This window comes from Ceratotherium simum, chromosome 24 (assembly GCF_057802395.1).
Source record: "Ceratotherium simum simum isolate JZ-2026a chromosome 24, ASM5780239v1, whole genome shotgun sequence".
Lineage (NCBI taxonomy): Eukaryota > Metazoa > Chordata > Mammalia > Perissodactyla > Rhinocerotidae > Ceratotherium > Ceratotherium simum.
This window is the reverse complement of record NC_141923.1, coordinates 2818735-2834592: the sequence shown is the minus strand read 5'-3', so window position 1 is coordinate 2834592 and position 15858 is coordinate 2818735. Positions and strand designations below refer to the sequence as shown.

At 42.4% G+C, this 15858-nt stretch overlaps 1 protein-coding gene across 7 annotated transcripts in view; it reads left to right on the top strand.

Moving 5' to 3' along the window:
- Positions 1-15858, top strand: part of TDRD9 (tudor domain containing 9) — a 122768-nt gene that overhangs the window by 91773 nt on the left and 15137 nt on the right. For all 7 annotated transcript variants that reach the window (XM_087447847.1, XM_087447848.1, XM_087447845.1 and 4 more), the window contains 3 exons: positions 1330-1439; positions 2000-2096; positions 15088-15226. In XM_087447847.1, coding sequence (XP_087303973.1) covers positions 1330-1439; positions 2000-2096; positions 15088-15226 — 346 coding nt within the window. The remainder of the gene's footprint in view (positions 1-1329; positions 1440-1999; positions 2097-15087; positions 15227-15858) is intronic.

Genomic DNA, 15858 nt, shown 5'->3' with positions numbered 1-15858 from the left:
GGAACAATAGTTAATGAAATGCAGTTGGTGTCCTCCCAAAAATCATGGGTCCAGTGGGGGGGATATGCAAGTGAAAACTGGCAATTACTTAATAAGTTGACGAGGGTCTTGATAGGGGCCATAGAACATTGTGAAAGCATCTAGAAGGGGACCCTGACTATGCTTGGAAGGCCATGGAAGTTTTCCAGTGAAATCTGAGACCTGAAGGATGCAGAGGAGTTAGCCAAGGTATAGTTGTTGGGAGGGCAGTTGCAGGCTAGGTGGGGGGGTTCCAGCAGCATGTATAGAGGCCTGAATTTGATAGTTTGCACTTCTGAATGTGTAGTGAGACTGGAGAGTCGGGGGGGGATGCAGAGGGGACTACAGAGCTTGTGCAGATGAGGTGAGCTTCACAAGCCACATTTTAGACTTCATCCTAAGACAGCTGGGAAGCTCTATTATGTGCGTTTTAAAATTATCACTTCGACTACAAGGTAAACCCTGGCTTCTCAAAGTATCCTCTAGGACCAGCAGCACGGGCATCCCCTGGAATCTTGTTAGAAGGGTGAAGCTCAGACCCCACCCAGACTTTTTGAATGAGAGCCTGTATTTTCACAAGATCTCCTGGTGATCTATATGCACTTTAAAGTTTGCGGAGCCTCTGTGTGATGAATGCGTTGGATTTCGGAGTAGAAGGATCCTCAGGAGAAGCATACTTCTGAGGCTGGTCACTGCTGTAATGCAGGTTGGGGACATTGTGGACTGTGCTGAGTCCATGGTGGGAGGTGCAGAAATGGACAGTTTTACGAGAGCTTTTGGGTGTGGAATCAACAGGCTGGTGCTTGACTACAGTCAGTGATGTAGGAAGAGGAAGAGTGGAGGATGCCCTTGCTTGGGCTGCTGCAGGGCGTCTGCTGAGAGGTGAAAGGGGAGGGGGCTGGTGAACCACGCCGAGTTTCCTCTGGACGTGCCATGGATGGCCTGCATGGGATGTAGGCAGTGGCCGTTATGGTCTGGAGTGCAGGACAGAGAGTCTGGGATAGAGGTAGAGATTTGGGCGTTGTCAGCATGTGGGTGGTACTAGAAGCCAGGGAATGTTTGGGATCACGTGGGAGGGAGTGGAGGAGAGAAGAGGGTGGAGGCCCAGCTCCAGGATTCCAGCGTGAAGAGACTGCGGTCCAGGATGAAAAGAGGAGGTGCAGAGGAGTTTGGGCTGGTAAATGCGTTTCACCTGTTGATCACCACGTTCTGTGTTTGACCATGTCTTTGAAATGTTTTAATTATGGGTTGGGCGTAATACATTGCCTAGTTGGTGGATCAGCAGCCATCTCCTGACGACTCCTCTTTCAGATGTGTTTGGATTGAGAAGGAGAGCATCAACTCTGTCATCATCAGTGACACCCCTGAAGACCTTCACCAGAGAATGCTGGTTGCAGCTTCCCTTTCAGTCAATGCAACCGGTGAGTGAAGGGCTTCTGTTCCTTCATTGCTTGCTCTTCTCTTCTTTCCCTTGACTTCACTTACTAGGAACAATTTATCCTATAATGATTGAACAAATTTATGCTTCTATGCTATATTTTTAGGCTATTTTCTGAGTACATTGGCTGATGCAACTTTAAGAAATGGAGCATTCTCACCTCTCCTTTTATACAAGGATGTGGAAATTGATCTCTTGCTCATTCATTCATTCATTCCATCATACTTGGCTACAAAGGATAACAAATCCAAGTTCTTGGCCCTGGGATAAACCCAGTAGCCTGATGAAGACAAAAAGAAGAAAAGAGTAACCAAACAAAAGTCATCCCCAAACAGGATAAAGGCCTAAGCCTTCTAATAAGGTGTCTGTCTGTAGGTTGCTGTGGGAGCGGACACCAGGGAGCACTTCACTGATGGTGTGTCTATGGGGACAGACTCAGCAGAGGAGGGGATGCCTGAGGATGAGGAGGAGTTTGCCAGGAGGGAGTGACATTCTGCTCAGTATAGTTACATGCCTAATGTTACCTTTTAATGTGACTAACAGGGTCTACTATACTGCTGAGAGAAACCTCTCTGATGCCGCATATCCCTGGCCTCCCGGCTCTCATCAGCATGCTGTTTGCACCAGTGATGGAGTTAAGGTATGGGTGTGGTCATTCATTTTGTCCATAGGCTTTTGTAAATGAGAACCTCGTGGGAGAAAATGGCACCTCCCCCTCCTTCCTTTTGGAGAGAAGGCATTTGCGGAAAACCTGACCACAGCACATCTGGCTGCTTGTTGATCCTTCCCTATGCTTCAATGTGATTAAAGAAGCCTTTATTATTATTGATATGTCTATACTTGTACTTACTTCAGAAAGAAGCTCAGAGAGCTTATAAAGATACATACAATATCACATAGGAGCTGGAGTTAAAAGTGGGACATAAGAAATAAAAAATGGAGCTAAGAGTAAGGCTCAAAGCAAATATCGTGATGATGGATATCCTATTGTTAATGAGCTCTGAATGTGGTTCTGAGTTTTCTAGCAACCAGTTGTCCACAGGAAACCTGTCAGTCACACTTAACAATGGTAACTGTGAGGTAAGAATACCAAGTGCTCAGCAGATTTTAGCTCATTTAGGTGCCAGGATCCAAGGGAAATTTCTCCTAGAGACTTTAGTAAAGAGAACTGTGTAATAGAGTGAGCAGAGCTCTTGACAGCAGCCTCACAGTAGGGACAGCCTCTTCGTACGTGTTTGTGTGAACAGTAGAGTTTGCAGAGCATTTATTGTGGGTGAAGCACAAATAGGCCTTCGCAGAGGGGTAGGGATTAGAAAAGAAATAAGCTTTGGTCTGTAGGAGCCAACATTCTGGTGGGCAACACAGAAATGGTCAGTACAGATCCTGCAGTAGGGGCCTTCTTGCCCTTGAAGAGTTACGTGATAGGAGTGTTCTTTTTTAGTCTGTGGGTGGGGATGGGGATGGTTGATAGGCCTGGTTGGTTGAGTTCGATTAAGGTAGCTGAAAGGATCCTGCTATTTACTCAGTCCTCTCTGCCATTAAACCTATTTAGAATCTACTCTCGTGATCTCAAATATTTAGTGTATGTTCTTTTTTCCCCCATTAAAAATATATGCTACTTAGAAAAATCTGGAAAAAACTGAATGGGAAAAAAATTACCATGATCATTTTTAACCATGTAGTATATTTCTTTTCTTTTCTTTTTTTTTTGTGAGGAAGATCAGCCCTGAGCTAACATCCATAGCAATCCTCCTCTTTTTGCTGAGGAAGACTCGCCCTGGGCTAACATCTGTGTCCATCTTCCTCCACTTTATATGGGACGCCACCACAGCATGGCCTGACAAGTGGTGCCTCCATGCGCCCCCGGGATCCAAACCCCGGGCCGCCAGCAGCGGAGTGCGCAAACTTAATTGCTATGCCATGGGGCATGCCCCATAGTATATTTATTTTCAATGTTCTTATATATATACATTTTATTTTGTTTTTAGATTTTTGTCATACTGCACCCTTTTCCATAAATACAAGCATTTTCATATTATTATGACATCTTTGTAAATATCCATTTTAATAATTGCATCATATACTAATGAGTGGACATAAATGGCTTTTAAAATGTTGGAATTTGGCTTCTAATTTTCCAATAATAGTGTGATAAATGTCTCTATGAATAAAGGTATCTTCTGAGTTCTCGTGGGGGAGACAGACATGTAAAAACAATACACTGCATGTGATTATCTCATAAGAAAATATCCCACCGTGCAGAGGTAGGGATATGACTTAGTGAATACATAAACATGTAAATTCCCCTCTAATTGCTTCTCATATTCTTCTTACCTCTTTAGACCAAACTCCTGCTTCAACTCTTTTCTTTTAAATATGAGCTTTTTCAGGATGAGTAATACAGTGTATTATTTATAAATCTGCAGAGTGTAAGTGGTTATGTTGTAGACATTCAAGAAATGTTGAAATAATTGGTATTTAAAATACCATCTTTCTAGGAAAAAAATAAGCTTAATAGGAGAGGGTTGTATATAAACAGTACATAGCTGATAATTTGTATTCATTTTGTTGAATTTAGTTTAAATGCGCCAGAGTGGGGCAGTTTATATGACAGCATCAGTGAGACTAGTTGTCTTTGTATCTGTAGGCTCAGCTGAGTGATCACTAGGAGGGGAAGAAGGGGCCTGGTGGATTTTCATCCAAAGTCTGCTTCTCATTACTGGTGTGAGGTTTTTTTTTTTTAATTTGTTGAGTCAGTAGCAACCAGTTTTGAGAAACTTTGGAAGACGAAAGAGGTGTTTGATCTGGGCTGAGCATGTTCCTTTCACCACAAATGCTCAGTTTCCCACAACTCTTCAAAGCAGACCTGGCCTGGGGCCCTATCACTGTCTTAGGTATGCTCCCAGAGAGGGGCTGTCCTTGTGAGCCCCGCTCCCCTTCCATCTGTGACCCACCTTCCTCATATCCATCTGCATGGGAGCTCATGCGCTGCTCATGCAGCATGCCTCAGCAGGCATCTGGCTGCTGCTCTAGAGAGGCTGGCCCAGGGCCGCTGTCAAAAACGAAGCCTGGGTGTGATGTCAGCATCATGGCAGAGTGAGCTCTTCCCATAGTCTCTCCCCTCTAAGATACAACGAAAAGGGCATTCACACAACAAAAAGATGTCTGAGAGATCCACGCAGCCATATGTCTGAAGGTGGGCCTGCTGGACTGCCTAGGGAGGCAGTGGAAGGAGGAAGGGGATCTCCTCTCCCTCCCCAGTGGCAGCAATCTAGGGCATGGGACCTTGCGCGGCAGCTGGCATGTGACTGTGAGAGGAGAAGGGGGGAAAGGCAGCCCTCTGTGGGAATGCTTTTGCTCTCGGAGTTGCCTCCCAGCCCACAGAAATGCTCCACACCAAGGAGGCTAAGCAACCAAGGGGGCGTCCCCATCAAGCCAAGCAGCCCAGGTGGGCAGAGAGTGAGTGCATAGCAGGAGCGCAGGCAGGAAAGAAGGCATCCCATCCCCCGATCCCACCTGGTGCATCACCTTGGCTGGTCGGCCAGAGCTGGGGATCCCTGCTAGAGCACCTGCACCTGTGTGTGTAAAGTAGCAGCAGCCAGTGGGCAAACAATGATGGGGCCTGTCGATACAGCTCCCAGCAGACAGGCACACCTGCCAGGGGTCGCAGTGGGCTCAGAAAACACAGCAGGTGGAATCTGTGACCAGGTACTACCACTATGCGATGGCAAAAGTCTACCCCCTTCAAACAGCATGAAGAATTATATTAACACTCTGGACCAGAAGGAAAATGAAAAGTACCCAGAAATCAATCCCAAAGTCACAGAAATTTACCATCTAAATGACAGAGAATTCAAAAGAGTTATCCTAAAGAAACTCAATGAGTTACAAGAAAATTCAGAGAGACAGCTCAATGAACTCAGGAATAAAATTAATGAACAGACAGAAGTCTTCACAAAAGATATTGAAACTATAAAAGAAAAAATCAGAAGTGTTGGAGGTGAAGAACACAATGAATTAAAGAAAAATCTGAATCCTTATAAAACAGAGCTGATATTACGGAGGACAGAATTAGTAATTTAGAGGAAAGAAATATAGAAATGCTTCAGATGGAGGAGGAGAGAGAACTAAGACTAAACAGAAATGAAGAAATTCTCCAAGAAATATCCGACTCAATTAGGAAATGCAACATAAGGATTATAGGCATTCCAGAGGGAGAAGAAAGGGGGAGTGGAGCAGAGAGCTTGTTCAAAGAGATAATAGCTGAGAACTTCCCAAACCTGGGGAAGGAGCTGGAATTACATGTAAATGAAGCTAATAGAATTCCTAATTACATCTGTGTAAAAAGACCTTCTCCAAGGCATATATTAGTAAAACTGACAAAAGTCAATGACAAAGAAAAAATATTAAGGGCAGCAAGGTAGGAGAAAATAACCTACAAAGGAACCCCTATCAGGCTTTCAGCAGATTTCTCAGCAGAAACCTTACAGGCTAGGAGAGATTGGAATGATATATTCAAAATTCAGAAAGACAAAAACTTTCAGCCAAGAATACTCTATCCAGTGAAACTATCCTTTAGATATGATGGAGAAATAAAAACTCCCAGATAAACAAAAGCTGAGGGAGTTCATCACCACAAGAACCCCCCTACAAGAAATGATCAAGAAGACCCTCATACTTGAAACAAAAAGAAAGAGTTTACAAAGCCTTGAGCAAGGATATAAACAGACAAAATCAGAAAATTGCAGCTCTCTATGAGAATAGGTTAGCAAATGTTTAATTATAACATTAAAGATAAAGGGAAGGAAAGCATCAAAAATAACTATAATCACTTCATTTTAATCACAAACTCACAACACAAAATGGAATAAGTTGTGACAACAGTAACTTAGATGGGGAAGAGGAAAGGGATGAAACTTGCTTAGACTGAGGAAATGAGGTGATCAGAAGATAGACGGTATCATCTACGAGATCTTTTATACAAACCTCTCAGTCACCCCTAAATAATCAGAGCAGAGACACAAATGATTGAGAAAACCATCATAGAGAATCACCAACTGAATTGGCAGTTGGAAATACACAGGACGAGAAACAAGGGAAAACTACAAAACAACTGGAAAACAAGTGATAAAATGGCAGTATTAAGCCCTCATATATCAATAATCATTCTAAATGTAAATGGATTTTTTTTTTTTTTGTGAGGAAGGTCAGCCCTGAGCTAACATCCATGCCAATCCTCCTCTTTTTGCTGAGGAAGACTGGCCCTGGGCTAACATCTGTGCCCATCTTCCTCCACTTTATATGGGACGCCGCCACAGCATGGCCTGACAAGCGGTACGTCGGTGCATGCCCGGGATCTGAACCCGGGCTGCCAGCAGCGCAGCGTGCGCACTTAACTGCTACGCCACAGGGCTGGCCCCCTAAATGTAAATGGATTGAATTTTCCGATCAAAAGACGCAGAGTGGCTAGATGGATTAAAAAACAAGACCCAACAATATGCTGCCTCCAGGAAATACATCTCAGCTCTAAAGACAAACACAGGTTCAGAGTGAAGGGATGGAAGACAATACTCCAAGCTAGTGGCAAACAAAAGAAAGCAGGTTCAGACAAAGTATACTTCAAGATAAAAAAGGCAATGAGAGGGGCCGGCCAGTGGTCTAGTGGTTGAGTTTGCGTGTTCAGCTTCAGCAGCCTGGGGTTTGCAGGTTTGGATCCTGGGCGTGGACCTACGCACTGCTTATCAAGCCATGCTGAGGTGGCGTCCCACATAGAACAACTAGGGGGACCTATAGCTAGGATATACAACTATGTACTGGGGGCTTTGGGGAGAAAAAAGAAAAAAAAGGCAATGAGAGATAAAGAGGGTCAGATTATAACGATAAAAGGGACACTCCACCAAGAGGACATAAAGCAACTGTTAACAGACCTAAAAGGAGAAATTAACAGTGACACAATAATAGTAGGGGACCTTAACACCCCGTTTACATCAATGGATAGATCATGCAGACAGCAAGTCAACAAGTAAACAGTGGAATTAAAAAACTAGACTAGATGGAGTTAATAGATACATATAGAACACTCCATCCAGAAACAGCAGAGTACACATTCTTTTCAAGTGCACATGGAACATTCTCAAAGATAGACCATATGTTGGGAAACAAGGCCAGCCTCAATAAGTTTAAGAAGATTGAAATCATAACAGTTATCGTCTCTGACCATAATGCTATGAAACTAGAAATCAACTATAAGAAAAAAGCTGGGAAAGTGACAAAGATGTGGAGACTAAACAACATGCTACTGAACAACCAATGGATCATTGAAGAAATTAAAGGAGAAATCAAAAAATATCTGGAGACAAATGAAAATACACCATACCAACTCATATAGGGTGCAGCAAAAGCGGTCCTGAGAGGGAAACTCATAGCAATACAGGCCCATCTTAACAAACAAGAAAAATCCCAAATAAGCAATCTTAAACTACACCTAACAGAATTAGAAAAAGAACAAACAAAGGCCAAAGTGAAAAGAAGGAGGGAAATACTAAAAATTAGAGCAGAAATAAATGAAATTGAAACCAAAAACACAGTAGAAAGGATCAGTGAACAAAGAGCTGTTTCTTTGAGAAGATAAACAAAATTGACAAACCCTTAGCCAGACTCACTAAGGAAAAAAGAGCGAAGGCTCAAATAAATAAAATCAGAAATGAAAGAGGAGAAATTACAACCAATACCACAGAAATACAAAGGATTATGAGAGAATACTATGAAGAACTATATGCCAGCAAATTGGACAATCGAGAAGAAATGGATAAATTTTAGACTCATACAACCTCCCAAAACTGAATCAAGAAGAAATAGAGAATCTGAATAGACCAATCACAAGTAAAGAGATTGAAACAGTAATCAAAAACCTCCCAAAAAATAAAAGTCCAGGACCAGATGGCGTCTCTGGAGAATTCTACCAAACATTCAAAGAAGATTTAATAGCTGTCCTTCTCAAACTGTTCCAAAAAATTGAAGAAAACGGAACACTTCCTAACTCATTCTACAAGGCCAACATCACCCTAACCCCAAAGCCAGACAAGGATAACACAAAGAAGGAAAATTACAGGCCAATATCGCTGATGAAGATGGATGCAGAAATCCTCAACAAAATATTGGCAAACCGAATATAGCAATACATCAGAAGGATCATACACCATGATCAAGTGGGATTTATACCAGGCACACAGGGATGGTTCAACATCCACAAATCAATCAGTGTGATACACCACATTAGCAAAATGAGGAATAAAAACCATGTGATCATCTCAATACATGCAGAGAAAGCATTTGACAAGATCCAACATCCGTTTATGATAAAAACTCTCAATAAAATGGATATAGAAGGAAAGTACCTCAACATAATAAAGGCCATATATGGCAAACTCATAGCCAACATCATACTCAATGGGGAGAAACTAAAAGCCATCCCTCTGAGAACAGGAACAAGACAAGTGTGCCCACTCTCGCCACTCTTATTCAACATAGTACTGGAGGTTTTGGCCAGAGCAATTAGGCAAGAAAAAGAAATAAAAGGTATCCAAATAGAAAAGGAAGGAAACTCTCGCTGTTTGCAGATGACATGATTCTGTATGTAGAAAACTCTAAAGAATCCATTGGAAGACTATTAGAAATAATCAACAACTATAGCAAAGTTGCAGGGTACAAAATCAACTTAGAAAAATCAGTTGCATTTCTAGACACTAATAACAAACTAGCAGAAAGAGAACTCAAGAATACAATCCCATTACAATCGCAACAAAAAGAATAAAATATCTAGGAATAAATTTAACCAAGGTGGAAGACCTATACACTGAAAACTATAAGACATTATTGAAAGAAATCGGTGATGGCATAAAGAAATGGAATGATATTCCATGCACATGGGTGAGAAGATTAAACATAGTTAAAATGTCCATATTAGATAAAACCGTCTACAGATTCAATGCAAGCCCAATCAGAATCCCAATGACATTTCTTCATGGAAATAGAACAAAGAATCTAAATTTTGTATGGGGCAACAAAAGACCCTGAATAGCTAAAGCAATCCTGAGAAAAAAGAAGAAAGCTGGAGGCATCAGAATCCCTGACTTCAAAATATACTACAAAGCTATAGTAATCAAAACAGCATAATACTGGCACAAAAACAGACACACAGATCAATGGAACAGAATTGAAAACCCAGAAATAAAACCACACATCTGTGGACAGGTAATCTTCGACAGAGGAGCCAAGAACATACAATGGAGAAAGGAAAGTCTCTTCAATAAATGGTGTTGGGAAAATGGGACAGCCACATGGAAAAGAATGAAAGTAGACCATTATCTTTTGCTGTATACAAAAATTAACTCAAAATGGATTAAAGACTTGAAGGTAAGACGTGAAACCATAAAACTCCTAGAAGAAGATATAGGCAGTACGCTCTTTGACATCGGTCTTAGAAGCATCTTTTCGAATACCATGTCTACTCAGGCAAGAGAAACAAAAGAAAAAATAAACAAGTGGGACTTCATCAGACTAAAGAGCGTCTAGCAAGGCAAAGGAAACGAAAAAGACAACCCACCAACTGGGAGAAAATATTTGCAAATCACTTATCCAACAAGGGGTTAATCTCCAAAACATATAAAGAACTCATACAACTCAACAACAAACTGGGCAGAGGATATGAACAGACATTTTTCCAAAGAATATATACAGATGGCCAAAAAGCACATGAAAAGATGTTCAGTATCACTAATAATCAGGGAAATGTAAATCAAAACTACAATGAAATATCACTTTAACACCTGTTAGAATAGCTGTAATTACCAAGGCAAAAAATAACAAATGCTGGAGAGGATGTGGAGAAAAGGGAACCCTCATACACTGCTGGTGGGAATGCAAACTGGTGCAGCCACTATGGAAAACAGTATGGAGATGTCTCAAAAAATTAAAAATAGAAACACCATACGACTCAGCTATCCCACTACTGGGTATTTATCCAAAGAAATTGAAATCAACAATTCCAGGGCCGGCCCGGTGGCTTAGCGGTTAAGTGCACGCGCTCCACTGCTGGCGGCCCAGGTTCGGATCCTGGGCGCGCACCGTCGCACTGCTTCTCCAGCCATGCTGAGGCCGCGTCCCACATACAGCAACTAGAAGGATGTGCATTATGACATACAACTATCTACTGGGGCTTTGGGGGGAGAAAATAAATAAATAAATAAAATCTTTAAAAACAAACAAACAAAAAAACAATTCCAAGTATCTTATGCACCCCTATGTTCATTGCAGCATTATTCACAATAGCCAAGACATGGAAGCAACCCAAGTGCCCATTAGCTGATGAACGGATAAATACGTGGTGTGTGTGTATATATATATATATATATATATATATATATATATATACACACAATGGATTACTACTCAGCCATAAAAAAAGACAAAATGGTCCTATTTGCAACAACATGGATGGACCTTGAGGGTATTATGTTAAGTGAAATAAACCAGACAGAGAAAGATAAACACCATATGATTTCACTCATATATGGAAGATAAACTTACGGACAAAGAGAACATATTAGTGGTTATCAGAGGGGAAGGGGCTTGGGGGGTGGGCATAAGGGGTAAAGGGGCACTTGTGTGGTGACTGACAAACAACAGTGTACGACTGAAATTTCACATTATAAACTATTATGACCTCAATTAAAAAAGAATAAAAATAAAAGCTGTCAAGTGAGGCTGCAAAAAACAAAAACAGAAAAAAACCAAGCCTGTGGTCTCTGGGTCAGTAAGGTCCTCTAGGTCCTGTCACTATCTGGTCACAATTGATGGCAACTTGAAGACTAAAAGGTAATTTTTTGCCACCTCCAACGTACTCTTTTTGCAGTGGTGGGAGGAAAGGAAGATAAGTGAAGAATTAAAATATTACGTTTTGTTTCAGTTTAAAAAGGAAAAGGAGATGTGTGCTACTTTCCACTAGCAAGCAGAGAAATATAAGGAGAGACCACTGTCCCTTTTCTTGCTCCTGGTCATGACTGGCCCAGCTGCTATTTATGACTCCCTCGTCCGCTCTTCCTGCCACGCCCCTTTGCTTTCAGCTGGCCCCGCAGTGAGTCAGGGTGACCACCGACCTTGGCGGCTGTGCTATTAAGTAAGGGCACTCGATGCCCTTTCATCTTTGCCGAGGAGCTCACCTCCCCCACATCTGGCCCAGATGTGCTTCGCCTTTCTTACTGCCTGCCTTCCCAGGTCGGAGCAGTCTGTGGTGTCGCCGCCAGTTCAGTGGACTCATTAGTTAGTACCTAATTGTAGTGTCCTCCTCTAGGTGAGTGAAATGCTCCCTAGTCACCGAGTCTGGCATCTCCAGGTTGGACAGCAAAAATCTGAGAACAAGTTATTATTGGGTGCAGTGACGAGAATGCTGCCCTTCCCCCTCCGCTTGGTTCTTGGAGCCAGATGTTGCAGCTGTTGGGGAGACGCACTGTGTGTTTTCATGGTTGGAGGTTAAGTCATGTTCTGCAGGGCAGTACTCCAGCCTTGAAAGGTGGTGCTTCCAAGCAGGCCACGAGTGAAGTGGGATCTTTCAACAACAAAAAACCCTATCAGGTAAAACTGTTAAAAATTAGATGAGAGTAGATTGAAAGGAGACTTTCACTTTTTAACTGTTCCACTCACTGTGGCTGCGTAACACATTACTCCAAACAGCCCTTTTTTATGCTGTGGGTGAGGAACTCAGACAGCTGTCTCTGCTCCATGGCTTCTGGGTCTTCAGCTGGGAGATTTGAAGGCCAGTAGGTGAAAATCGTGCTTCGGCTCCTTTGCGCACATGCCTGGTGGTTTACTCTGGCTGGAGGCCTCAGTTTCTCCTCATGAGGACCTCCCCATGTGGTCCCTGCAGGGGCAGGTTTGGTCTTCCTCACAGCATGGTAGATGGGTGCCAAAGGTCAGTGTCCTGAGAGAGAGCCAGGTGGAAGCTGAGTCGCCCTCGGTGACCAACCTCAGAAGTCCTACAGCAGGAGATTCGCCACGGTTACGTCCCACCCAGACTCAAGGTGCGGGGTCAGATACCCCACTTCTCACCGGAAAGTGTCCACTTCCCGTTGCAGGAACAGCTGCTGATGTCAAGTCTGGTGGGAAGGCTGTGGCAGTGGATGGAGCTGGGGTTGCACTCCTGCCCTGCCACGTACCACCTGACCTTGGGCAGGGCCTCCAACTTCTGAGGTTGCCCCAGCTGTCAAAAGGGCGGTCTTGATCTCACAGGACTGTTGAGGGGAATCAGTTAGATGTGTAATGCTCAGCACGGCATCTGAGGCATGGCAAGCCCTCCACAGCTGTTGACCGCTGTAATCCTAATGTAAGTCCTGCTCCAGTTTTCCCTGGCAGCATTGCTGGGGGGAAGAGTCAGAAGGTGCTTCACAGAGAGTAGCCTAAGCAGGATTTGGAAATATCGCTGGACTTTTAAAAAAATACTGCTGTTTAACACTGCAGATTAACGTAATGCACATTACAGAATATTTATATTAACAGAGCTTTTTTATATAGAAGTTAGATTGACTAACTTTTAACTTTTGAGGAAATATATTTCCATATTTGGCTCATATAGGGGATTCTAGAATATTAGGTTGCAATAGAAGTTCCTCTTCTATTGTATTTTTCAACATAATTGTCTGGAGAAGTCGCCTTTCCAAACATAGCGGGAGTCAGCTTATATAGACTTCAGTTCCTTAGGCAGGTTGTTTCGGAATGAATTCTGTGTGCTGCCTCCCGTGCCGTCGTCTGGGTGGAGGATGCTTTCCTTTTTCTTATCAGGAGTTTTGCACTTTTCAGTTTGAGTCTAGAATATGCATTATAAAGAAAGTAAAACTGTTTCTGTGGTCTTATTTACTGTTTCTTAGGTTCACATAAATATTTAGGATCCCTGGAAAAGAGTTAAACCCAGTGCTTTGGTTACCTTTATTGATTTAAGATTCAGATCAGATGAGCAAAGAATTACTACCCCGATATGGGTCAGTTCAAGGCTGAATCTTTTAGGACCGTCCTTGTTGAGGTACATATGTTATCATACGAGAGCCATCAGTTTAAGTCTCACAGCAAGTATCAGGCGAGGGTAACATGATGTTTTATTAACATTGATGAAGAAGTAGCATTACTCTTAATTTTGGTGACCTCTCCTTATTACTTCTGTTTTGGAAAGGTTTTATGTAGATTGAAATAGTAATAAATTATATTCTATTAAAAATACTGTAGGGGAGCTAACTATTTAAAGAAACATTTTGGTGACTGTTTTGTAAAGCAGATTCTCAGCACTTAATTTATAAATCTGCATTCTGGGTCTGTCTGCTTTGAGTTTACTTAAAGTGGGATTCTCTTTCATTTTCATTAATGTGAAAAAAGGAGTGTGTGTGTTTGTGCACATGTGTGTATATCTTTAGAACTAAGAGGAAAACTCTGTTTTTACCTAGATTATTTTCATCAAAGCTTTATTGATCTAGATAATGAGAAAAGGTCTGAGTTGATTAAGTGTTAAAGAAAATTAGCAAAATACTTTAAAAAATATTAAATATTAAGTCTGTTCATTCATTTTATAATTATTTGTTGAGCCTATTTATGGGCTGCGGTACTGGCATTCTAAACTAGTGCCTGGAATGGTAGAAGGAGCCTGGCAGGCCGAGGGCTCTGGAGGCTTGCCGGATTTGGAAGGGTTCCTGCTGAAGGAAGCTGAGCTCCTTAGGCTGGAGAGAGGCCTGAAGGGGAGCCAGAGAGGCTGGAGCCTGGCGAGGGAGGGAGAAAATGGCTTGAGAGGACATGGAGGAGCTAAGCAGAGACTGGATTGCACCCTGGCTTGTGGTGTTCAAAATGTAACAGGAAACCACTAGAAGCCCTTAAGCAAGGAAGTAAGATGACTGGCTTTGTTTTGAAAACCTAACACTGTCTGCTGTATGGAAGAGAGATTGGAAGAAGCAGGAGTAGATGTGAGGAAAATTAGTCAGGAAGTGATTGCAGGAGTCTAGGTGAGAAATCGCGGTGGTTTGGACCAGGCTGGTGGCAGTAGAGATGGAGAGGACTAACAGATGTAGGAAACTTTGAGAGATGTAAAGACCTGACGTGTTGGTGGTTGGAGGGGAGCGGTGAGCTTTTGGTAGAACGAGGATATAACGCTTTATGTTATAAGTCTGTATGGTGGTTTTAGGATGGGAAGGTGGAACAAACAAGCTTTTACTAAGTGCTAGACTTCTTTCGCAAGTCATAAATATGTATATAACCTTTTGTCCAGAAATCTCACTAATAAGAATTTAACCCATGGAAAGAATTCAAAGGTAGAGAAAAAGCTATATTTGATAAAATATTCTTTATGTTATCTGCTGCAGTGAGAATTAGAAACCTAAATAATGGATTAATAAAAAACATTTAATTTACTGTTCTTATAACTGTGTATGCTCTGTTATTTCTAATATAAAATCTGGATGAGAAAATGCAAAAATGAAATTAGTTGCTGTACTAGGGTTGGCAGAACTTAGGATGATTTTATTAGCCAGCTCCTTTAACATTAAAATAGTGGCTTAACAATTTTGAAATATTAACTCTTCTCAAAACTTTTCACGTAGGGTTGATCGGGATGGAAAATGCTATACTGGAGTCCTTTGTGGTTTGGGGTGGAATCCAAGTACAGGGGCCCCTATACTGCCAGAGCATGACATTGAACTAGCGTTTGACGTTCAGTTCAGCGTGGAGGATATCGTAGAGGTAAGACCGACATGTTCATTACAGTGTAATAGCTATTTCTCTCTCTTGTTTGGCCTGTACGCCCATTAACCATGAGTGTACTGTCTGGCACGGTGCTTTAAATACAGATGTCCACCTCTGGTCTTGGAGGTTCTCACTCGCCTTTAACCTGCCTGTTTTCCTGACCTCTCCTGTGCAAAGTAGCTTCCTGATAGAGAGAGTACTCTCTGGATTTCTTACTCGGTATCTCCTGGCACAGGAAGCCTTTCTGGGTGATGGAAGGAAGCCCCAGGGCAGTAGGACTGCTGTGGGTCTCTATCCAGGTCTCTTTCCAAGTCCGAACTCACTGAACATCCTGCTAGTTTATGCTGGGAACCGAGGAAGCAAAGTCCTGCCCTGCCCCCTTCTTGTCACAGGCACGGGGGCTTGCCGAGCTGACAGCTGGGTGCAAACGTGGCTCTGCAGTGGCAGTGCCTGCGCTGATCTGGGGTGTGGTAAATACAGGAGCTAGGGGTAAGTGTTTAGAGACTTTTGAATCTAATAATGAAAACTGGGGGCTTATATTTTGTATGCTTTTCTTTTTATCTTTCATTGTTCTGGTAATTCAGTTTTACTGTATTTACAAAGCGAGAAACAAAGCTGGTCCTTCACCA